The 25,026-nt window shown below is 41.6% G+C and overlaps 1 protein-coding gene across 1 annotated transcript; it reads left to right on the top strand.

The window, feature by feature from the left end:
- The first annotated feature begins 829 nt into the window (after positions 1-829).
- On the top strand, positions 830-24,892 carry adamts13 (ADAM metallopeptidase with thrombospondin type 1 motif, 13). Its single transcript, XM_053504646.1, has 31 exons — positions 830-1,076; positions 1,205-1,271; positions 1,355-1,599; positions 1,699-1,858; positions 3,525-3,658; positions 4,022-4,105; positions 4,190-4,314; positions 4,402-4,548; positions 4,632-4,766; positions 5,380-5,530; positions 6,287-6,391; positions 6,514-6,665; positions 11,888-11,951; positions 12,255-12,381; positions 12,516-12,664; positions 13,473-13,593; positions 13,684-13,764; positions 13,862-14,043; positions 14,153-14,303; positions 16,022-16,151; positions 16,737-16,916; positions 17,952-18,147; positions 18,293-18,401; positions 18,499-18,628; positions 18,751-18,939; positions 19,140-19,344; positions 20,647-20,977; positions 21,236-21,382; positions 21,468-21,647; positions 21,779-21,960; positions 24,330-24,892. The coding sequence occupies exons 1-31, from the start codon at positions 996-998 to the stop codon at positions 24,501-24,503; spliced, it is 4,614 nt and encodes a 1,537-aa protein (XP_053360621.1). The 5' UTR covers positions 830-995; the 3' UTR covers positions 24,504-24,892.
- Positions 24,893-25,026: the final 134 nt, after the last annotated feature.

Here is a 25,026-nt window from a genome sequence, read left to right as displayed (position 1 = left end):
CCTGTCCTCGTGCTCAAAGTCTCCTGGAATAGGCTCCAGGCCCCCACAACCCTGTACTCAAGAAAAGCGGTGTAATAGATAAATAAAATAAATATTATTTAATTTGTAAACTATATGGCCAAAATTTTGGGGACACCTGAACATCACTTCCCCGGCTTGTTGCCATAACCCTTGAAACACAACAATTATATAGGATGTCTTATATGGGATTTCCATTTACTGGAACTAAAAGGCCCACACCTGTTCAAGCATGACTATGCCCCTATGTACAAGACATGGTTTGCTTATAGAACTCAAGTGTCCTTTACAAAAACCCTGATATCAACCAAACTTAACACCTTCGGGATGAACTGAAATGCTGACTGCACCCCAGACGTCCTCACCTTAGATCTAAGTACCCGATCTTATTAATGCTCTAGTAGCTGAATAAGCACAAATTCCCATTAAAATGTCCCAAGATCTAGTGGAAAGCCTTTTCAAATTAGTAGAGGTTATTACAAATATAATGAGGAAAATGGGACTAATGTGGGCTGGGATGGCTTGCGTATGAGTGAGATGGTAAGGTTTCAACAAACTTTTGGAAATATAGTGTATATAAATTGCAAATGCATTTTTAGGTCAAACATACCATAAGTTAAAAAACAACAGTGAAAGAATCCTACAGGTACAGAATTTCCCTTGGTTCCCCAGTTAAGGAGCCGTGACCAATCACTTGCTCATCACTTATCAGGTAGAAACCAATCACAGTGTCATGCTGTATACTGGAACCACTATGTCAACAAAAATAACACTTTTTCCAAACCTGTGTCTGTGCTGAGACCTGCGCTTACTGACCAGTTTTACTTTAACTCCTCAGACACCCTTGACTAGGGAACTCACAAAAAAACTGATGGTAGATCAGCCCAATGCATATCTGTGTCACCTTATTGAAGTGGACTCTATCTGACTCTTTACACTCTGATAAACCTGTCCTTTATCCTCGAGTTTAAACAAACATGGCCGCTCTGATGTCGCTCTTTCTGGCGTCAGTCCTTCTAGAAACGGCTTTGTTAGCGTCTCAGTTTTCCCTGGAGAAGGTAAGTGGATAAATGGATGAAATGAGGATAAAATATGTTGAGCTTCACCTATGGTTTGTAAATGTGTATGTTCTTAAGGAATTAAATTATCTAAAGCTGTCTACATATCCAACATTTTATGCTTGAAGGATTTTTTAGAGTCACAGACCCCTAAGGAACTTCTTCATTATTTTGACCCCAATTCGACAACTCTGGGTAAACTTTCCTGAAGGTTCAGTTACACATTAAAGCAGAGTTATGCGCGTTACTCAGCACTAATCAAATATTTTTTCATGTAGTGCCTGAATTTGAGGTTGTGTGGGTAAATTGCTTCGGCAGACACTGCTCATTTCAAGTCCAAGGCAAAGACTTTAAACTGAGGTGGAGAAACGATTCATCTTTGTCGTGTCCCTCCAACCTGGAGATCGCCATCAACACCACACTCAGTGTAATAAACAGGAGGGATAATACAGTTTGCGTGCAGCTTGACGCACTGCAACCAGAACATGCTAGATCTTTTCTTTCAATTTGTGATGGAAAACTTGTAAGTTTTTGTTTGTTTTTAATGAATATGTATGAAATTTGCTTTAACATGTAAATACTTTTGGCATACTTGATCATGGTTTCGTCCTTTCCGTTTTAGCAAGGTCTACTCCTCTTGCAGTCAGCAAAGCTATACATTCATCCATTGCTCCAAAAACATTTGGATCACCTAAGAAACTCTGTGGTTACACCTCCAGGTGTGCCACACATCATCGTGCCACACCCATCACCTGTAAGGACACACCTTCAGGAGTCACAGAGTAAGTGACAGTTTCACAACGGTGCATTGTTGCAGATTTATATCACGGAACTGTTAAATCCTTCAATCTGTTTGGTCAGAAGGTGAAGGTCCTGACTGTAATACACATCACATGTTTATATTAATGTATTTATTTTACTATAATATCAATTCTATAAATTCATATCTTGGATGTATATTCAGAATTTATGGAATGAGTCTCCAGTGTCAGTGCTTTGTAACAGTAAGTTTTCTGCCACTAGAAAGTCTTCAGGATGGAGAACTTTGCATGAACTTATCTTAAACATCATTTCAGTTCTTAATTTTTTTTGTTAAGTTATGCCTCTATTTGTCACATATACATTAGCCAACCTTTTGATCAGTAACTCAGGGCCTTAACCTTCTGAGCTATCACTGAGCTTTGAGCTACATTAATTATTAAATTAATTATTATTAATGTTGGTGTTGGTAACAGTGACTCTGCATCGTCTTCCACTCTTCTAAAGCAGTAACAGTACAAAATATCCAATTGTCTACTGCAACAAATGAAAACAAATTCTTCTAGTTCATGCAAATGCTTCAACAGATCAAACAGTCACCATCATGCCTTTGGGTCATTATGAAAATCATCATAACTTGTTCTTCAAAATGGTAGTCAAATAAAACCTTATTTGCATATCAGATTAACACAATTTGCAATGTTTCAAAAAAGCAGCAAGCATAAAGGAAAGTCTTGAATGAAATGTATTATACGAGGTGTGTACCAGGGATAACCCGGTACGTTCGCAGAGTAAAAGAACACAGTTATGTTTTTAGGAGTAAAAACTCTCTTTATTTCTCTATATAATCCCCTGATACACTAATGCGCTTGTCCCAGCATTTCACTAGTGCTTGCAAGGTAAAACGTTTTCCCAGTACACCAAAACCATGATCAGACTGCCTACTTTGATGGTCCAAACATGTGGAAATCACATGTTTCAGGTCAGGAGTGTTCAGGGGATGTGACAGTAACTCATGCCGAGTTCCTCTAATGTGCAAGTGGTGTTTGCGAACAATTTTGTACACTTCCCACAGACAAGGTCAAGAGAGAGCGTCTCTTGTGCAAGTTTGTAACAAGTTATTTGTCATAGATCAGGCTATTTTAAACCGTCATTCACCAGACATCACACGTTCCGGTTTTAATTGAACTCACCTTTAAAATTTATATAAAATAGACCCATATGAGATATAAAATCCTATGGAGTTATTAAAACAGTTAAGGATAAGATATAAATTTCGATATCTTTTGAATTCATTTGAGCAGGTTTCACAATAAGATGAGCTGTGGGAGAATGTTGTATACCATCTAGCCATACACTCTAGCTTATATTCTTTATTACTTCTTTAAGGTGGCATGGTGGTGTAGTGGCTTGCACCTCAGGGTTCGATTCCCGACCAGGTGCATGGTGGGTTAATATCTGTGATAGATTGGCAAGCTCATGCCCTACAGTAAGTCCCCTGGGATAGGCTCCAGGCCCCCCTGCGACACTGAAGACAGAATTAAGTGGTATAGACAGTGATTGAGTGAGATATTCTATCTTAAATGTCATTTAGGATGGGATATGATCCAAACCTCAATAGATTTTAAGTTAGACTGTACCGTATATAAAGCAACCGCTCTCATTTCCTGTTTTTATATGTTATATCAGGTCATCGTAGGCTTCAGAGATCCCTTCCAGGAGCAGAGGTCACCCATTTGGAGCTGCTGGTTGTGGTCGGTCCTGATGTCCACGAGCTTCACAAGCAGGACACAGAGAGATACATCCTCACCAACCTGAACATTGTGAGTGTAGAGCTTGTTAGAAGACTGCATTCTAGAAACATCCCCGCAGAACGTTTTCCACATTTTATAGTGTTACCTCTAGGAATTCAAATAGACTTATATGGGATTTGTGCACAACATAGCAAACATTTATAGATATAAAATAGAAAGAATAAAGAGACTTTATTGTTATTGTAGTAATATAATGAAATTTGTTTGGTAGCTCTCAGTGACCAGCAGCAAGAAACAGGATGTGAGAATAAAGTAAAAAAGAAAATAACACTAAAAAATATTAATAGAACGATATACACAATGGAAAAAAAGTGACTTCATCGTATTGGTCATGTCACATTATTTGCTCTGCACATTGATTTACTCCCCTAGGCGTCCGAACTATTACGAGACGTGACTCTAGGTGCTAATATAAGAGTCCACCTAATCCGTATGATCATTCTCAATGAGCTGGAGGTAACTATCACAGCTTGCAACGGGATTGAATTTCTGTGTCATAAAACCAAATGTGGAGTATTCTAATTAAAAACGCATTACCAGCCAGATATTCAGATCACTGATGACATCACTTCCTCTCTGAGGAGTGTGTGTGAGTGGGGCCATAAAGTCAACCCTTCCCTTGAGACTGACCCCCTGCATGCAGACCTGCTCCTGTATATCACCAGGTAGAGGGGCAATTCTGTACTTCAACTTTCAGGAATAAACCTTTGTTTGTTTCATTCTGATTTATATTTATCTCTTTCTTTTGGAAGGTTTGATTTAGTATTGCCCAATGGAAATAAACAGGTGAGAGGTGTGACCCAGCTGGGCGGGTTATGTTCTAGCCAGTGGAATTGTGTAATCACAGAAGATACAGGCTTTGACCTCGGCATCACTATTGCACACGAGATTGGCCATAGGTACGAGAAGCAAGTCTAGATTATGTTCTTAAAATACTTGAATGTGATATATAATACATATGTAAGTGCAAGTTTTTCCCCAGTTTTGGAATAAACCATGATGGAGTAGGCACCACGTGCGGCAGCAGCGGGTTTATAATGGCGTCTGATGGCGGGTATAACAGTGTAGATCTCACCTGGTCTCAATGCAGCCGAAACCAGCTCGTTGACTTCTACAGGTACAGACTTATTACTTCTGATACTACAGTATGTGTTAGTTATCTATCAGTGGCATTCAAGTCAAACTGGGTCCTTTTAAGAACTTTCTTATTATTCAAGCTATTACCTTTACAGAAGACTTTAAGCACACCACAGTACAGTATTAGCTAGAACAAAAACATTTGAATGGTGCAAACGTTTTTAGAGAAACCATACATCCATAAATGATGAGGTGAACCCCACTGCAGTCTTTTACGTGAACATTCATTGAAAATCAACTGATAACTTCACCAACTTGTCCACATGTTTGGCCCGTTAAATGAGTTCCTGGGAGGCCAGCATTTCAAACAGGAAGCAAGCAGTCCGATAATGGCTGCGGCAAAATTTCTACCTTTATGGTATCCAAACACTACTGGAATGCTGCTATATAACCATTAGTATTGTAGCTTCCCCCAGTATAGCAGGGGATTTTAATATATAAAGAAGTAGTTTTTACTTTCACAACTGTGTCTGCACAATAAAAAGTCCCAGTTTGACTTGAACACCTCTCGTACTTCTATGCTGTTATGTTCCAACTCATAATCATACAGTATGATATATGTCTATTCTTCGTAAGTATTTGAAACATATTAGTGCAGGCAAGGCCGAGTGTGTAAAGGATGTACCGGTGCTGGGAGGATCACTGCAGGAGTGGAAACCGGGATTGTATTTTGGTGTGGATGATCAGTGTCGTATTGCATTCGGGTCCACAGCAACTGCCTGCTCTTTCGCTAGTACTGACATGGTATGAGAACAATTACATCAGAAATGATTACATTAAATATGTTTTTTGTTAACCTCTCTGCTTTTACAATAAAACAGACACAATTTGAGATTTCTTAATTTCAAAGAAATGGGACGCTAGATATAGGCTTTAACTTCGGGGCAAAAATAATAGATTTTAAGATAGAAATAATAATATTAATCTATAGAGGAAACACTTTTTCAACTGTTTTACTGCAAAATGAGATATACGCAAACATTCTTTTCAAAACAGAAGAAATATTGAAAATATTTTCTGCATGATTCCTTTAAGTAATTGCCTGTAGTGTGTGAATGAGTGTGTGTGTATGTGTGCCCTGTGATGGATTGGCAACCTGTCCAGGGTGTACCCCGCCTTGTGCCCTAAGCCTCCTGGGATAGGCTCCAGGCCCCCGCGACCTTGAATATAAAATAAAGCAATGTAGACGATAAGTGAGTGAGTGATTAAACTTGTTTCAGGTTATTTAATTAAACGTTTTATTATACAATTTTTTTTATTATAAAATAAAAAACAATTATTGTTGAGAATTTTTTTTACGGTATACAATTATTAAAAAGTGGGGGAAGTCAGTCTCTTGATTGATAATTATGTTCCTATAACAGCACCTTTTGCTTACCAGCACTACCTCTTTTACCTGATCAACAGATCACCAGAGTCATATCTTATACCTTAACAAGTGCTGTATGATGCAGTGTGGTTACAAACTACCCTGTCCAGACTTTATCCTTATATATTTAGGCCACATGTCGATTTCTGTCCTGCCACATCGTCCCTGGTAATCGAAGCACCTGTACACGTCTTCTTGTCCCACTGTTGGATGGCACTGAATGTGGACTAAATCAGGTATCTTACGTGTATCTTATGTGTCTAGTAGGTATTTTTATTTGTGCCCAAAGCTAAATATCAATTCTTTTAAAATTATGTTTTACAACACAGCAATTAACAAAAGCTGTGTTCTGTCTCAGTGGTGTTTAAAGGGCCGATGTGTATCTGCATCCAAGCTGAGTTCCTCTTTGCTGGTTCATGGTTCCTGGTCATCCTGGTCTGAATACTCGTCCTGTTCACGCACCTGTGGAGGAGGCATCACATACCGCAAGAGAGAGTGCAACAATCCTAGGTATGCATTGCTAAGCAAGGAATAAAACAGAGCACACTATTATAAAAGAATAATTAGTGATGGAGTGGTGTATGAGATGGATTACACAGGGTCCGGGTTCGATTCCCGGCCAGGCTCAATTCCGGTCTCTGTGTGCATAGAGTTTGTATGTTCTCCCAGTGCTTGGTGGGTTTCCTACGGGTACTCCGGTTTCCTCTCACAGTCCAAAGATATGCAGGTTAGGCTAATTGGCATTCCCAAATTGCCTGTAGTGTGTGAATGAATGTGTGAGTGTGTGTGTGCCCTGCGACGGATTGGCACCCTGTCCACTAGGATAGGCTCTAAACACAAAAGGCTATATACAACATAAAACAATATATGCAACAATTAAAAAATTTGCTCACTTCAACTGTTTAGCAGACATAAAAATGCAGCTTGTCAAGAAACAAAATGGGTTTTCAGGTCACTGATATTTATGAAAAGATAATGTAAAGAGACAGCAATACATTGGACCAATGGGAAACCTCTGGTTCTGAAAAATGTGTCATTCCCCAAATGACTACAATCAGACCTCCACTTTAAAATGTCTCCTGTTTTTCATGTTGCTCTTTTAGCCATCCCAAGGAAGATCAAGATCTCTTCACAGGTCCACCAAGAAAGTCACACTTAAGGACTCCTGTTTCTCTTGCTGATCGTTACGCCTTAATGACTCTCCCTTAATCTCACTCTATTGTTGTTTCTTCTTAACAGTTCACACCCCAGTCTAGTCTCTAACAACTTTCCCTCCTGCCCTTACCTTCTCCATTGTTCATAATAAGTCTTTTCAGACAGAGGAGGATCCTTTCACCTTGGAGAACTCAAATATGAGGAACTTACCAACTTAACTCAAACTGAAGAAGCTACCTGGATGAGTAGTGAAACATATTTCCTTTAGAAGAAAGAAGTCAAGTAGACATAACTCAATTTCCATAAATGACTGAGAATCATCACAGACAACTTTACAACCAAATAAACATGTTGACAGCCTGGTACAAAAAGGGTCTTGGACTCCCTAGGAAGATTTTCAATTCATGACAATTTTAAGAGGGAATTTTATGTAACTCATCAATTAAAGTTATATTGTAGCGTTTTTACGCCGAGAAGAATGCTGGAGAGACGAGTAAACTTATTTGCTACCCAATGCAATGGCTGGGAGTACTTTATTTAGCATACAGCCGGTAATGGCATGAGCAGCACCTTCACTCAGGAGCCTACCTGTAATTCAGCGTCAGCCTGAATTAGAGCACATTTCACACATCACCCACCTCAACACACACACAACAGGGCCGAAGTCACTAACCCAAACACCTTTCCCCATCATGGTGAATACACCGACATCCCCGCAAGGCATGCTGGTCGTCAGCCGCCGCCCCGCCCACACCACACTGCCCCCACCCGAGCTGTGACCGTCCCCGGTCACCATGACGAACTTGGTTTCGAAGGCGTGGAGGCGGTCGGCGCTGGCGGTGGAAACGCCGGCGTCCTTTGGCAGGTGAGGGATAAACGTGAACATAGTCCTGAGGCGGTCCGGCCTCCACAGAGTTCGATGTTTCATCGGCGTGCGGCTGGTAAGGCGCAAGACGGTCCCGGTGGAGCAAAACTCGTGCCCGCCCCGCCAACCGCACCCGGTAGATGACATCGGAGAGCCGAGCTATTACCGTACAGGGGCCCACCCAGTGAGACACACGCCCGGTCGAGAGCCCCCTCCTTCTCCTTCCGGAGAAACACACCCACACGTGCTCGCCAGCAGCAAAATCTCGCCCCTGGCTGTGAGTGTCCACGCCCATTCGCCCCATAGGTGCCCCCACCCGAAAGTCTTGCAGCGGTGCCCGCGAGCGCTGGGTGGGGCCCTTCTGCCTGGCGATGAGCGGTTCACAGTTCAGCTGTGAGACCGGCGGAGCGACTGCGGGTGACGCTGTAAGACGGCTGCATGCTGGTTTGGACGGCTGCTCACCACCGGAGGGTCTGGAGGACTGCACGGGGGGAACGTCCTGCGTCGAGGGTTCTACGTCGCGACGGCGCTCCACTTGCTCGCAGTACTGGCCATGCGCTTTGCTGCCCGGCCGGCGAGGTAAGGCACCGGTGTTAGCGCGCAGATTTCCCACTCGGTCTGCTACCGGAAGTTCCGCCCCCTGGGTGTGTGCTGCTAACCTGTCCAGCTGTGGTTTGGGTCCGAGCAACCTGGCTACCCCGAAGTTACCACGCAGAGTTCTGCTAGCCAAATTCAGCACCGCACCCCATCTACCCAAAATGTCCAACCCCAAAATGCAGTCCTCCTCGACACACCCCACTAAGAACTCGTGTGCGTAAGTTCGTCCTCCCACCTGGACTCGCACTGTGCGACACGCCCGTACCTTGATGTAGCCCCCAGCAACGGTGCAGATGTTGAAGGCGGAATCAGGCCGTCCGCAAACACGCTTGCTTTGCCCCAGTACTCCAGAGCGCAGCAGCGAAACAGTGGAGCCGGTGTCCACGAGCGCCCGCAGTAAGACGCCGTCCAGCACACAGTCGATGTAAAGCCCCGCGGGGCTCCCCAAACGTCCACCCGGCGCTAGTTTAGCGGCTGCTGGTGTACGCTGTCCCTCAGGCCTGAGAACGTTGCAGCGGTAGTCCGGCTGTCCCTCAGGCCTGAGAACGTTGCAGCGGTAGTCCGGCGGTCCCTGGCCTCGGCATCGCCGCGGAATCTCGGAAGCGGTGTCGAGGCCTAGCCGCGACGAGTAGCCCTGTCCCCGACTAGGTTCACCTACCGAGCGCCACTGAGCTGCGGGCGGTCGCTCGGCTCTTTCGCCGTGATGTGCCGCCATTATGGGCTCAGCGCGCTCGACCTCGCGCAGCGCCTCCTGACGGTCACCCGCGCTGTCGCCTCGCCGCGAAACGGCGGAGAGCTGCTCGTTGCCTAGCCGCGACGGGTAGCCCTCTCCCCGGCTAGGTTCACGAACCGAGCGCCACTGAGCTGCGGGCGGTCGCTCGGCTCTTCCGCCGCGATGTACCGCCGATATGGGCTCAGCGCGCTCGGCCTCGCGCAGCGGCAGGTCGCTTTGCCGGCTAACGGCGCGCGGAGCTGTCTCTTGCTCCGGCGCTTGCGCTGCGCCAGCCTCCGCCCCGAGATCCAGCGCCGGGATTTTCACCTCGCCGCTCCGCGTTGGTTGCCGTGGTGTGCTCGCTTTGGCGCCGTCGGGAAAGCGCTTCTTTTTCGCGAGTAGTCGCTCTGCTACTCGGCGGCCCGCTTGGATTTTCAGAAGGTCTTCCGTTGTGCGCTCGAACCCGTTACTCTCCATCCCACTTCTGACACCAATGTAGCGTTTTTACGCCGAGAAGAATGCTGGAGAGACGAGTAAACTTATTTGCTACCCAATGCAATGGCTGGGAGTACTTTATTTAGCATACAGCCGGTAATGGCATGAGCAGCACCTTCACTCAGGAGCCTACCTGTAATTCAGCGTCAGCCTGAATTAGAGCACATTTCACACATCACCCACCTCAACACACACACAACGGGGCCGAAGTCACTAACCCAAACACCTTTCCCCATCATGGTGAATACACCGACATCCCCGCAAGGCATGCTGGTCGTCAGCCGCCGCCCCGCCCACGCCACAATATGAAGCTATAAAAATTATGCATAATTGGGGCATGGCTGATTTGAGTGACAGCTGTATTGAAGGTGTCAAAGAGCTAGGTGTCTGCTATCTGTCATTTATTAACTCTAATCTTTATAGTTTAACTTATCAGTGTAAATAAGTTCAAATAAGGTACATTGGGGCAAAAAAGTATTTAGTCAGCCACCAGTTCTCCCAATTAAAAAGAGGAGAGAGGCCTGTAATTTTCACCATAGGTATACCTCAACTATGAGAGACTAAATAATAAGAAAAAAAAACACATTGTAGGATTTTTAAAGAATTTATTTGCAAATTATGGGGGAAATAAGTATTTTGTCAAAAGCAAAATTTCATCTCAGTACTTTATATACCCTTTGTTGGCAATGACAGAGGTCAAACGTCTTCTGTAAGTCTTCACAAGGTTTTCACACACTGTTGCTGGTATTTTAGTTCATTCCTCCATGTAGGTCTCCTCTGGAGCAGTGATGTTTTAGAGCTGTCGCTGGGCAACATGGACTTTCAACTCCCTCCAAAGATTTTCTATGGGGTTGAGATCTGGAGACTGGCTAGGCCACTCCAGGACCTTGAAATGCTTCTTACAAAGCCACTCCTTCACTGCCCGGGCGGTGTGTTTGGGATAATTGTCATGCTGAAAGACCCCGCCACGTTTCATCTTCAATGCCCTTGCTGATGGAAGGAGGTTTTCACTCAAAATCTCACGATACAGTACATGGCCCCATTCATTCTTTTCTTTTCATAGATCAGTCGTCCTGGTCCCTTTGCAAAAGGTATGATGTTTCCACCCTCATGCTTCACAGTAGGTACGGTGTTCTTTGGGTGCAACTCAGCATTCTTTCTCATCCAAACACGAAGTTCTATTTTGGTTTCATCTGATCGTATGACGTTCTCCCAATCCTCTTCTAGATCATCCAAATGCTCTCTAGCAAACTTCAGATGGACCTGGACATGTACTGGCTTAAGCAGGGGGACACGTCTGGCACTGCAGGATTTGACTCCCTGGTGGCGCAGTGTGTTACTGGTGGGAGTCTTTGTTACTTTGGTCCCAGCTCTCTGCGGGTCATTTACAAGTTCCCTCCGTGTGGTTCTGGGATATTTGGTCACAGTTGTTGTAATTTTTTTGACCCCACGGGGTGAGATCTTGAGTGGAGCCCCAGATCGAGGAAGATTATGAGAGGTCTTGTATGTCTTTCATTTTCTAATAATTGCTCCCACAGTTGATTACTTCACACCAAGCTGCTTAAATATCACAGATTCAGTCTTCCCAGCTTAGCGCAGATCTACAATTTTGTTTCTGGTGTCCTTTAACAGCTCTTTGGTCTTGGCCATCGTGGAGTTTGGAGTGTGACTAAATGCTCAGATGTAAAATATCACCTCACAGAAAACATCACTATTTTAAAGAATAACAGACATTTTAAAAATCTTTTTTTGTAAATTGTCAAAATCAAGACAATCTGACTCAAACATGTGATTTAAAAGCTTTGATCAAGGGCAACCCTTTGACCCTTTAACATGACTTATCATTTTTGGCTTTTGCATATTACAGTATGTGACTTTTTTCTTTTACTATATGTGTGTTAATTGCAGGCCAGTATTTGGAGGGAGAGACTGTGAGGGAGAGGGAACAGAGGCTGAACTTTGTAATCGTCAGGTATATTTCCATTAGTAATGTTTGCAATAGAACTCAGCTAATGTGTGATCAATCCATGTGTGACCAACATAAATGCTGTCCTACGTAAGACAGATAAAGCATATAAAGTTTGTTTGTTAATAACTGTATGTCTTAGTGGATTTGGTGGCCTACTTGATAATATATTGCTAATAGATTTAGATGCCTTTTTCCTGTCTTGTGCTTCAAGGATGAAATCAGGAATCCATATCTGACCTTTGTGTCGGAGTTAGAAGTGTGAGTTTCACATGCCTGGTGACCTTGTGATCTCTTGTCCTGTTATAGGCATGTGAAAGTAACCAGCATGAGTTCATGGCCCAGCAGTGCTCGGATACAGACCATCAACCCCTCATGCTTTCTGCTTACTCAACCACTGCGCACTCATGGATACCTGCAGTTGGTTTCATTTCAGGTCAGCTGACCTGCAGAATAATTATTAAAGATACTGTTTATCATAATAACGTAAACATTCATGTTAAGTCCTGTGATTTTTATTCAAATACTTTTCTCGGTTTCTGTCTCTCTCTCTCGGTATGTGATAATAAGGTGACGCTCAGTGTAAGCTGATGTGTCGCTCTAGTGAGCAGGACTTCATGGTGAGTCGTGGGGATCAGTTTATCGACGGGACGAGGTGTGAACTCGATGGCCCTGTCACTGCTGGCTCTGTAACTGCTTGCCTAAACGGGAAGTGCAGGGTAATGTCAGAGTCAATCCTGTGGTCCTGTACTGTATCTTTTTAGATCTGTAATAATTAAGCAGTTTCACCAAAGCTGTTATAACCTAAATATGGAAATGCCGTGCATTCGGTCAGTTCCTAAGTTTCAGGGTTCTATTTGGATTTTCTCGTACCAACGTTAACTCCACCCACGGCCATAACAGTGTTGAGCCCCGCCCCCCTTTTTCTTTAAAAAACTTTTAAAAAATTGAAAAAAAAATATGAAATTTTTAAGTGCTTGATTAAACTATGTCTTGCACCTCCAGGGTCTGGGTTTGATTCCCGCCTCGGGTCAGTGTGCATGGAGTTTGCATGTCCTTCCTGTGCTTGGTGGGTTTCCTCCTGGTACTCCAGTTTTCTCCCACAGTGCCAAAACCTGCTTACTGGCATTTCCAAATTGCCTAAAGTGTGTAAATGAGTGTGTGAGTGTGTATGCCCTGCCTTGTGCCCTCTCCTGGGATAGGCTCCAGGCCCCCTGCGACACTGTATACAGGATAAAATGGTATTAATGATGAGTAAGTGAATGAGTGAGTGAGTGATTAAACTGTATTTAAATGAACTGTTACGGAATATTATTTTAAACATCAATAGTTCTGATAGATAGATAGATAGATAGATAGATAGATAGATAGATAGATAGATAGATAGATAGATAGATAGAATCTCTAATAATTTCCCTTGCTAATCTGAACAGAACATGCGGGAAACACTGCCAATGTTAATGCATCAAATAAAACTCAAGGGATATGGAATTACAGCAGTTCAGAGTCCCTGTGGTCTTCTTTTAGGTGTTTGGATGTGATGGTGTGTTGCACTCAGGGAAGGTTCAGGATGTTTGCGGGGTGTGTGATGGAAAAGGCAACACCTGCCATCTTATTACTGGCTCCTACATAGGTGGAGAGGCCAAAGGTACAGTAGAGGACCTTTATTTTTCTTATCTGCAGAACATTTGCCTTTATGTGCATACTCTGATTTATTTCCGCTTTGCTTTCATTTCAGAGTATGTCACATTCCTCATTCTGCCAGTGAACGCCTCTCAGGTTCACCTTAGTAACTGGAACCCAGTTTTCACCCATATGGGTAAATGCTGAAAAAAAGCTTTCACATTACAAATGCTACATATTACTAGTTTATGTGTTTCCATATTCAAAAAATCTACTATTCTGGTTTCGTGTAGCCGTGCTGGTGAATGATGAATATATAGTAGCTGGAGCTGGGGATATAGCATTAAACACTACCCACCCGTCACCCTTAGAGGAGAACCACATGATCTATAATCTCTACCTCACCCCTGACCTCCTACCTCACACAGAGGAGCTCCTTCTGTCTGGACCAATCTCAGACAAGATTCACATACAGGTGGGTTAGTCATGTATCGGTACATTTCAACCAGAATTAAAGTATTAAAGAATTCTCAAAGTATCTAAGAATACAATTATTTTGTGTTATCGCTCACACATATTCTCAGGTATATCGGAAATATGGAAGGGAGTATGGAGACATCACGAGCCCAAACATCACCTATCGGTACTACATGCCTGACGCTGAACCAGTGGGGAAGATAAGTGAGGGTCGATGGACCACCGTGGTTTCGTCTTGTTCTGTAACCTGTGGCTCAGGTACAAGAAAAAGCCAAAAGCAAGAAATCGTATCCATGTTAAACGTAATGATTTATGGCTCACATTCTCATACAATGGGTCTAGTTTGGGACGGACCCAATTTCCAGACCTGGAGTCCAGAACAGATTGATTTCAACATACTTACATGAGTATTGAAGTGTGTGCTTCCCAAGAATCATGGAAGCACAAGTATCACAGTAAACATTTGCTCGACTTAAGATGATCGTAGATTTTTTTAAGCCTTTATTTGTTTCAAACACATTACTGCAGCATGAAATTCTTTTCCTCACTTATCCCAGCTTAGGAAGTTAGTGTCAGAGCACAGGGTCAGGCGTGATACAGTGCCCCAGGGTTCAGACCTACTTCGAAGGGCCCAACAGTGACAGATTGTTGAAGCTGGGGCTTGAACTGCTGACCTTCTGATCAGGAACCCAAAGTCTTAACACGCCGAGCTACTAATTCCTCAAAAGCTTTGTGACGTCTAAGGAAGTAGAACTTGGTTATCTTTGAACCAGCGTTAATATAAGTAACAAAACAGTTAAACATAACATGAAATGTTTGGTTCTGAATGCTCAGAAGATGTTGATAATAGCACTGCTCAGACAGTTCAACTGCAATGCATGTTATAGGTTTATGCCAATGTGCTAATTATTTTTTTAATAGGAATAACAGCTCAAACAAAACTATTAACCAAAGAAAACAGAGATTTCCCAAGGAAATGTTTATACAATATTTATTGAAATGGAATAAGTCTCCAATTCCAATGCTTTGTAAAAGTAGGACAGTGCACGTTCAAGTTTCTTGGTAATACGAGAAGTATTTTTTTTAACTTATTAAGTTAAAGATAGTATAAGAGAAGCACAATTATACCTGTTATAATGTACAGTAAGCCATAAAAGGAACTGACTTTATAAATGTCATACATTTCATGAATGTTCCATAGAATGAACTAGAAATGAAATGGATAAAATAAATAAATAAAAAAAAATCTTAACAAATAAAACTTGGAGCATTTTTGTTCTGATGTTTTTATTTATTTTTTAATAAACATACTGTACAATATATAGGGCTCATGATTGTACAGTATAAAATGACATATTCTGAAATTCAGCACAAACTGGGCAATATGTTGGACTTTGTATAGTCTACAACTATACAAATGTGACTGAGCAAAAAACTGTAAAAAAAAAATTAAATAAATTAATTGGTCACATAGGCAAAGTAATAGCGCAGATACATATTATGTTTTTCTGGTTGTTTTTAGTTGATTCTATTACCAAAATAATTAAAAATAAATAAAAATGTACATGTTATAACAGTAATGATAGCTTTTATTCTAATATATTTGAAAACCCAAATACACAGTTTGATGTCTGACTTCTCATTAACACAAACTGGCAAAGCTTCCATATAAGCACTTTTTTTTGTGTTGCTGGCTGCTGCTTGGGTTTTAAGGGTTTTAAAAGCAAAAAAGTGCCTCCCTGCTTGCTAATGATAAGACAACATGTGGTGTGGAAATACCGGGAAATCCCTCCAAGTCCACAGGGCTTGTCACAGGGAATAAAATCTAAACAAACAAAAAAAAATGACATATGCATATGGGAAAATCACCAAACTGTACTAGACCCCTTCCAGTTGTTATGTCACTGTTGTGCTGAAAATGATGTGGAATTATTTCCATCAAGGATTGTGAACATAATGGGATTCTGGTCTTACAGGGATTCAGAGGGTTAGTCAGGAGTGTGTTGACCTGAACACTCAGGAACACCTAGAAGAGCAACTTTGCAGCCCAGTTACCCCAAAACCAGTTACCCTGCAGCCATGTCACCTACCTGACTGTCCACCCAGGTAGCCTCAGCTCATCTTATGATTTATATTCACAAGCACAACAGAACATTCTGCTCTGATATGTGCTATATGTACTGTATATGAGATATTTCCAAAAGTATGTGAACACCTTATAATGAAAGACTTCATTCTAAAAGCTGTATAAAATCCAGCATTTACCTACCATTTATTCTTCATTGACCGGTATTTGCAGTAGATTGTGTCATAATAAAGAGCTCAACTTTAAACATGGCACTGTGACAGCATGCAAAAATATACGTTCATATGCTTTGCTGTTACGGCATGACTTTGCCCCTGTGCAGCAACTAAGGTCCATAAACATATGGCTTAATTAGTTCAGTGTACTAGATGAACTCTAGGGGTGAACTGGGGGAGCAACCTTTTGTTAATGTCCATAGTTTTGGGATGAGATATCCAACAAGCTAATCTAAATAGGTGTAATGCGCAGGTGTCCACATACTTTTGGCCACATATTTTATGTCAGTTTTGTCAGTCCTAAATGGATTCCCATACAGGACATAGCTATAGTTAATAACCTTTGGAAAAAAAATACACACACTTTTGTCTGGCACTTTGTTTCCACAGTTGGGTTGTGGGTGAATTTGGTCCTTGCAGCGCCCCCTGTGGAGTTGGAGAGTGGGTTCGTTCTGTGTCCTGTGTGCAGAAACGGGGTATGAAAAAAGTAGCATTGCCAGATTCTGCATGCTCGGAGATAACCAAACCCGCAGCAAGAGAAATCTGCAACACTCAGCTCTGCCCTGCCCGGTAAAGCATCCCAAATCCAATGCTTGTTTAACAAGAAGTGAAGCATTATGGATTTTCTGTATTACAGTGGAACCTTGGATTACAAGCATAATTCGTTCTGAGAAGCAGGCTCGTATTTTAAAACACTCGTAAACCAAATCGATCAAAATCAATATAAAAATTTTCGCATAAGAAATAAAGGAAACTCAAATTATTCATTCCACAGCCACAAAAATGTTTTTTAATTCACACAAAATATAAAGTAAAAAAAAAGTACAAATAAATCCTGACAGATAAGTATTTCCATTTGTGCACGCTGGCGGTGTATGTGTGTGTGTGTATATGTGTGTGTGAATCTAAAGTAAGCTCTCCTCTCCCCCTTCTCGTCTTACACAGCAGGCTAATACAGGGAGAGAAAATGAATCTTTAACCTCTCGAATGAGACTTGCTTTTGCTTTACACGTGCACTGTAAACACACGCATACAGACACAAAATGAAAGATGTTTCACACACACACACACGTGGTCACAGTGTTATAGTAAACAGTACACGCACGGATGTTGATTATACCAGTAAAAGACGAGCACTAAAACCCAGCTGGGGAGACGATTACCCACAATTCCGCAGCGCAAGAGAGGGAAAAAACGTTGGCTTAGTTGTGATCACGTGACGCTCAGCATCAAAACATGAAGCGCATGCGTGATACATGATACTCGGTACTCGTAAACCAAGACTTGTTCATTTTCCAAGTCAAAATTTATAAAAAAAAATCTTTGCTCGTCTTGCGGAACACTTGCAAACCGTGTTACTCGCAATCCAAGGTTTCACTGTACTAGTTTTTTTTTTACGTGGTACATTGTATACATGACCTTTGGATAATGTACTGTAATAGCCACTATAACAAATAATACAAAAAGCCCCATGTTTTGTCCTTCCTGATTTTCAAAAATTTTACCTTTCACTTTGTTTGAACTTATTTTGATGCACATTTTTCAATACATGACTCTAGATGTATGTACGTACATAAAGGTACACAAAGAATGTGTGTTTTGCAGATGGCAGGTCTCAGAGCCTGGTGAGTGTTCAGCTGTGTGTGGCCCAGGTGAGGCTCACAGATCAGTGTCCTGCATCCGCTCCCACCGTGGTGCTGAGATGAGGATAGACGAAAGCTTCTGTTTGCACCCCAAACCTTCTGAGCATGTTCCGTGTGTGGTGAACGTGTGCCCTATCGGCTGGGAAACACACGAGAAGGTAAAGCTGATGGGAAGCACGCTTCTACTTTTACTAGGTTCATCATGTCATTTCGAGCATGTATATTCTTAAATGCTAGTGTACTATATGATGCATAAGTAATGTTTAATGAAATGGAGTTGTAATGGACTAATGTGCCTTTCAGGATCAGCAAGACCACAAAGAGTCACCTTCTGTAATATTCCGGTCCAAAATAATCCCAGTATTTGTGTGGAGCCCTGTGATTGGGCATTGTACAAAGACTTGTGGAAATGGTATACAAATACAAATAAGTTAAATCTACCCATCGCTTATGATATTAATCTCTATTCTACAGGACTGTCCATGCATTTCTTACATGTGTGTATGTAGGTACTCAGCACATATGGTTCTCCTGTGTCAATCATCATTCACGACTAGATGTCCCAGAGTATCTTTGTGATCGCTTGAGTAAGCCTGAACCGTATACGAAGCTGTGTGTCCAGTCACCCTGCCCTGCCATGTATGTGAACACCAACACTAGCCCATGGGCTTTGCAGCTGTTGGAAAAAAACAAAAGTAGAATGTTTATCTTTAGACAATTATATTAAATACATCTGTGCAATTATTATCTTTGCACGATAGGTGGCGCTACATACAGGGAGAGTGCAGTGTGTCATGCGGAGGTGGTGTAGCGAGACGGTTGCTGTACTGCTCCCAGATGACTGCAGAGAGAGATGAGGGCATGGAAGTAGTTCTATCAGATGCAGCCTGTCCCCCTGCCTCCAGACCTCTAGATGTTGTCCAGTGTAACACCGAGCCCTGTCCAGCAAGGCAAATAAATCCACCCATTTATTCTTGCATAAGCATTCACCCACTTGAGCCTGTTCCATGTTAAATAGCAAAACAGGCTCACATTATTCATTTTATCAAGACGTAAATGAATTAATTGCACATGGTATGCTGGAGCAGCAAATTTAAATGTCATGTGTGCCAGATGTTTTTTTTTTTAATTCAGTGTGTTTATGGTCCAGGTGGCAGGTGGGTGAACAGGGACCATGTTCAGTTTCCTGCAACATGGGTGTAGCGTTAAGGAGGGTCTCGTGTGTCCAGTTCGATGGAAAATTGGAAAGAGAAGTCGAGGATAAGCTATGTGAAGAAGGCAAGAGGCCTCCTCTCACAGTACCCTGCTTCTCCCAGGCCTGCTCCTTCCACTGGCATGTACAGGAGTGGAGTGAGGTATCATCAGACCATGCAAACATACTGTATTTTGGGTCAAATCTGCATTGTACCAATTCAAGTGAAAACCACTGCATTTCTGTTTTCATAAAAGAATTCTCACTGGCAAAATAATAGCAAAATGTGATCATTCATGAATTCATTCTTTCATCCTCTATACCACATATCCTGTGTACAAGGTGGGGTACACCATGGACAGGGTGCCAATCTACAATAGGGCACACACGCATGCACACACACCCTACAGGCAATTTGGAAACACCAGATTTAATTTGCATGTGTTTGGACTGGGTGGCACGGTGGTGTAATGGTTATCACTTTCACCTTGCACGTCCAGGATCCGGGTTTGATTCCCGGCCAGGTTCGATTCCCGTCTCTGTGTGCATAGAGTTTGCATGTTCTCCCTGTGCTTGGTGGATCTTTCATTTATTGTTCATCTTCAGTAACCATTTTGTCCTGATCAGGAACCTTTGAACGAGACATTGTGTTTGTGAGCTGAAAATTCACCATGTGTAGGACACCAGTCCATTGAAGGACACCATGTGCTCACAGCCACATATTTTATTCTGTGCTCCGGGTACTCCGGTTTCCTCCCACAGTCCAGAGATATGCAGATTAGGCTAATTGGCGCTTCCAAATTGCCCGTAGTGTGTGAATGAGTGTGTGTGTGTCTGTGTGTGCCCTGCGATGGATTGACCCCCTATTCATGGTGTACCCTGCCTCCGCCCTAAGCCTCCTGGCCCTCCTAAGCCCCCGCGACCCTGAATACTGGATAAAGCGGTATTAAAGATGAATGAGTAAGTGAGTGTTTGGGCTGTCGGAGGAAACCGGAGTACCCAGAGAAAATCCACCGAGCACAGGGAGAACATTCAAACTCCACACACAATGCACATGGCCTCTGTAGTCGAACCATCAATTCTGGAGGTGTAAGGTCACAGTGAAAATCACTACCCCACCATGTCGCTATATGGAAATCAGTTAGAGTTAGAGACATCACATGGTGAATTTCCAGCTCACAAACACAATGTCTCTTTCAAAGGTTCCTGATCAGGACAAAATGGTTACTGAAGATGAACAATGGGTGAAAGATCCTTCATGGCAATTATTTTTAAGTTGCTCATAAGTACAGACATGATAATGAAATCTTTTAGCTTTTCATTTTTTGATCAAGTCTTAAAAAGGTTTCTCATTTATCCAAACTTTCTCTCACTCGAGCAATTAGCACCATGTGGGTGGAAAAGGGGTAATTCTGTATCTACTGTAGGTATATTGTCTCTAAAGTCCTCTCTCACCTATCTGTAGTGTTCAGTCTCTTGTAGCTATGGGATCCAGTCTCGGACCGTTTCATGCCTTGGGCCATCCAGCCCTCTACCCATCACACCCATCCTCTGTGTCCACCTTCCCAAACCCATCACTATACAGGCCTGCTACAGTTCCAACTGCTCCACCCCAGGGACAAGCACTGCTCCTACAGAGGAACCCTTGAGCAAATGGAGTACATTGAAACTCTTAGATGAGGAAAAAAGTAACATGTCTGCCCCTACTGGAGAGATAGAGAAGTTCGCAGAAGTTCAACCTACAGTACCAGTGTTGAGAAGCACCACAACATTGTCAACACAGCCTCCACAGAGCAGTTAGGTGGCAAGATGTGGGCACCATAATTTACATGGATATGCAATATAAAATTTGTGTACAAATTAAAGTTTTAATTAAAGAAGAACCATAGCCTTTGAAGTTAAATCTATAGCTTTCATATCTAGCTATATTAAAGAACATAGTAAATCTCTTGTACATGACAATAATGCTACTAGAGGGTTGATTGCAGGGTGGCCCATTTGACACTAACAGTTGAATCTTCTTATTAATAATATCTATAAATATTCTGCTGCAGGTCTGTGTGGGCAGCTCTTTCTTCAGGACACGGGAATCATCGACCTACGGAATGTCAGCAAGAGGCGGTGTTTCATCTCTATCGGTCGTCCTCTTGATGAAGTTATCCAAATCAAAATCGAGTCCAGCTCTCTGAATTGTAGACAGAGTGAGTGACCAGCTAAATCAGCTTTTAGACCATGCAAGGCTGTGGCTTGATGATTCAAATTCTATGTGTCTGTGTGCTTGTTCAGAGGAAAATCTTGCCCTTTATGAGAGAAAGTCTCTGAAGCAAATATGTGAAAGGTTGGCTGGAAAGATACTGACATCACGCTCGAATGTTCTGTTGGTGCGTCAAAGCCGTGTCACACCTGGAAATGGAGTACTGCTCTCCTATCAAAGTAAGAAGAATATAAAGACAAGCCATCACGAAGGTGGGTCAAAAAAGATAGATTTGTCTTACAAGCTTTTGACAAAAGTAAGACTATCTATTTTTTTCATAACAAATCAAACTGTAATATTTGGTAATTGAATCTCTGACTTGAGGATCTGCTTCAATCTTCAGATTGTGATGTTCAGTTGTTCTCTCCATCTGGTTTGATTGAGAACCCGGTTAGGACATCATCATCCTCATCCTCCAGCATGCAGACTTGTCGGGTGTTTATCAATGCCCCGCCTGAACTAAAGATACAGATCAGGGTGCTGTCTTTAATCAATACAACATCTTCAGACTCAGCATATGTACTGGTAAGAGAACCTAAGACTGTTCGTATTACAAGTTAAATCCTACTGCATCCTACATATATATATATATATATATATATATATATATATATATATATACACACCTAAAGGATTATTAGGAACACCTGTTCAATTTCTCATTAATGCAATTATCTAATCAACCAATCACATGGCAGTTGCTTCATTGCATTTAGTGGTGTGGTCCTGGTCAAGACAACCTCCTGAACTTCAAACTGAATGTCAGAATGGGAAAGAAAGGTGATTTAAGCAATTTTGAGCGTGGCATGGCTGTTGGTGCCAGACGGGCCGGTCTGAGTATTTCACAATCTGCTGAGTTACTGGGATTTTCACGCACAACCATTTCTAGGGTTTACAAAGAATGGTGTGAAAAGAGAAAAACATCCAGTATGCGGCAGTCCTGTGGGCGAAAATGCCTTGTTGATGCTAGAGGTCAGAGGAGAATGGGCCGACTGATTTAAACTAATAGAAGAGCAACTTTGACTGTAATAACCACTCGTTACAACCGAGGTATGGAGCAAAGCATTTGTGAAGCCACAACACGCACAACCTTGAGGCAGATGGGCTACAACAGCAGAAGACCCCACCGGGTACCACTCATCTCCACTACAAATAGAATAAAGAGGCGACAATTTGCACGAGCTTACCAAAATTGAACAGTTGAAGACTGGAAAAATGTTGCCTGGTCTGATGAGTCTCGATTTCTGTTGAGACATTCAAATGGTAGAGTCAGAATGTGGCGTAAACAGAATGAGAACATGGATCCATCATGCCTTGTTACCACTGTGCAGGCTGGTGGTGGTGATGTAATGGTGTGGGGGATGTTTTCTTGGCACACTTTAGGCCCCTTAGTGCCAACTGGGCATTGTTTAAAAGCCACGGGCTACCTGAGCATTGTTTCTGACCATGTCCCTCCCTTTATGACCACCATGTACCCATCCTCTGATATCTACTACAATATATCTATCTATCTATCTATCTATCTACTGTATCTATATATATATATATATATATATATATATAGGACTGCCGCATACTGGATGTTTTTCCCTTTTCACCTCATTCTTTGTAAACCCTACATTCAACTTTTACAAACCCTGACATTCAGTTTGGAGTTCAGGAGATTGTCTTGACCAGGACCACACCCCTAAATGCATTGAAGCAACTGGCATGTGATTGGTTGATTAGATAATTGCATTAATGAGAAATTGAACAGGTGTTCCTAATAATCCTTTAGGTGTGTGTGTCTGTGTGTGTGTGTATATATATATATATATATATATATATTGGACAGTTAAAGATATATATATATATATATATATATATGCACCTTTTAAAAAAATAATTGTTATATATATTTTATATAATCATTAATCTAGCAATTATTTTGTGGCTGGTTTGGTAATTCCTTTTATTAACCTACCAGTAAATAATAATTATAACTTAAGTGATGAATTTAATGATAAATGTAGCCTTTTATTTATTTTATGAATAAAGAAATTCCTCACAGAAAAAAGTGCCAAAAATGTATGAGTACAAGAGTACAATAACGTTGCACAAAGCTTTGCCTTATCCTGAGCCTCAAAAATACACACAAAATAAAAAGAAATAAATGTGACATTTTCAGATTAAATATCTGAATTACCTCGACTGTATTTCTCTCAGCAAGGCTTGTGCACTAGTCACTTATTTTAACATGAAATCTATGAACAAAGCAACCATTGGCAACTTTAACGTTTTTTCCCTTTTACAATTATTAGTTCAGATCTAAATAGGAAAGGTTTTGTTTCTTAAACTCTGATATTAATTAATGTAGCTAGCATTGTGTTGTGTGTCAAGTAAGATTTACTTTAGTACGAGTGACGTTAGTAACCCAGAAATACGCTTGTACTGTTTATCTGCAAGTTTGCGTACCTAGACTTACAGTGCAACGGGTTTTAGAAATTGTGCTTTAAATACAAACTGCATGCCACTGTGGTTAGCTAACACCAACGCCACACTGAAATGTAGTTAGCTAAAAGTACAGCTGTATTTTAATTGGGGTAAAAGTGAAATGTATTCTCAAATCAAATTACTCAAGTAAAGTACAGATTGGTGAAAAGTACTTGGTTACCGCCCACCTCTAGTCATCAACTCCATGTCCTCACTGACGCAGGGACACCTGTCATTCAGCAAAATAACAATGTGAGCGTATTCATTTTCAAATGTTTTTTCATTTGTAATAAAATCTAGTAACAGTAAACAAGAACTTACTTGTAATAAAGAGGTTGCGAGGTTCAATATAACATTACTGATTTAAGATTGACCTGCTATTTCTTTTTTTATGAAGCGCATGTCTGTTTTTGATCCCGCAGATCCGAGATGTAGATGCTGTAAAAACTGCAGTTTTTAAAGGCACACAGCTTTTCCACTGGACTTCTACAGGAAGCAGGGCAGAGGTGGAATTCCATGGGGAATACCAGCAAATGAAGGGAACATTTAAAGCAGAGTATTCATATATTAAGCCTGAGGAGGCTAAACTGACCTAACCCTTTATTAACGTATCTAGGAAAGTGTCTATGATAATGTCAGCAATTTTTTTACTAAGGATTTTAATACAACATTTGACTGTTTTGCTCTAACACAACATGTAAACTTTACAATACATTAGTATTACTGTTGATGTCTTTTCTAAAGGTTCACTTAGTGCTGTTGAATTGATAATCTGAGATTATTTAATTGTGATTTTAAACATGTCATTTCATACTGTAGTTTAAACCTATTAACCCTGTAATGTTTGCTAGTTAAAATGTCTCATTAACTAGACCTGCTGTAAACTGCATTCATGACAGAAAAGGTTGATCAATTACAATTGGTGCCTAAGATTAATTTTGACTCGTTTGATGAAGAGACGCTCAGTCTTAATGTCCATTATTAAAAAAGGTATACAAAAAGTTGTATACTAATGAATAAAATTACATTTGTTCACACTTCCCATGTCTGATCTATGCCAGATTAAAACTTGCCATGACAATCTTTTTAGATGAACAATCTACGGCCTTTTTGAAGTTA

Source organism: Clarias gariepinus, chromosome 9 (genome assembly GCF_024256425.1).
Source record: "Clarias gariepinus isolate MV-2021 ecotype Netherlands chromosome 9, CGAR_prim_01v2, whole genome shotgun sequence".
NCBI lineage: Eukaryota > Metazoa > Chordata > Actinopteri > Siluriformes > Clariidae > Clarias > Clarias gariepinus.
Note: the sequence above shows the minus strand (reverse complement) of the source record. Positions and strands in the feature narration are given on the sequence as shown.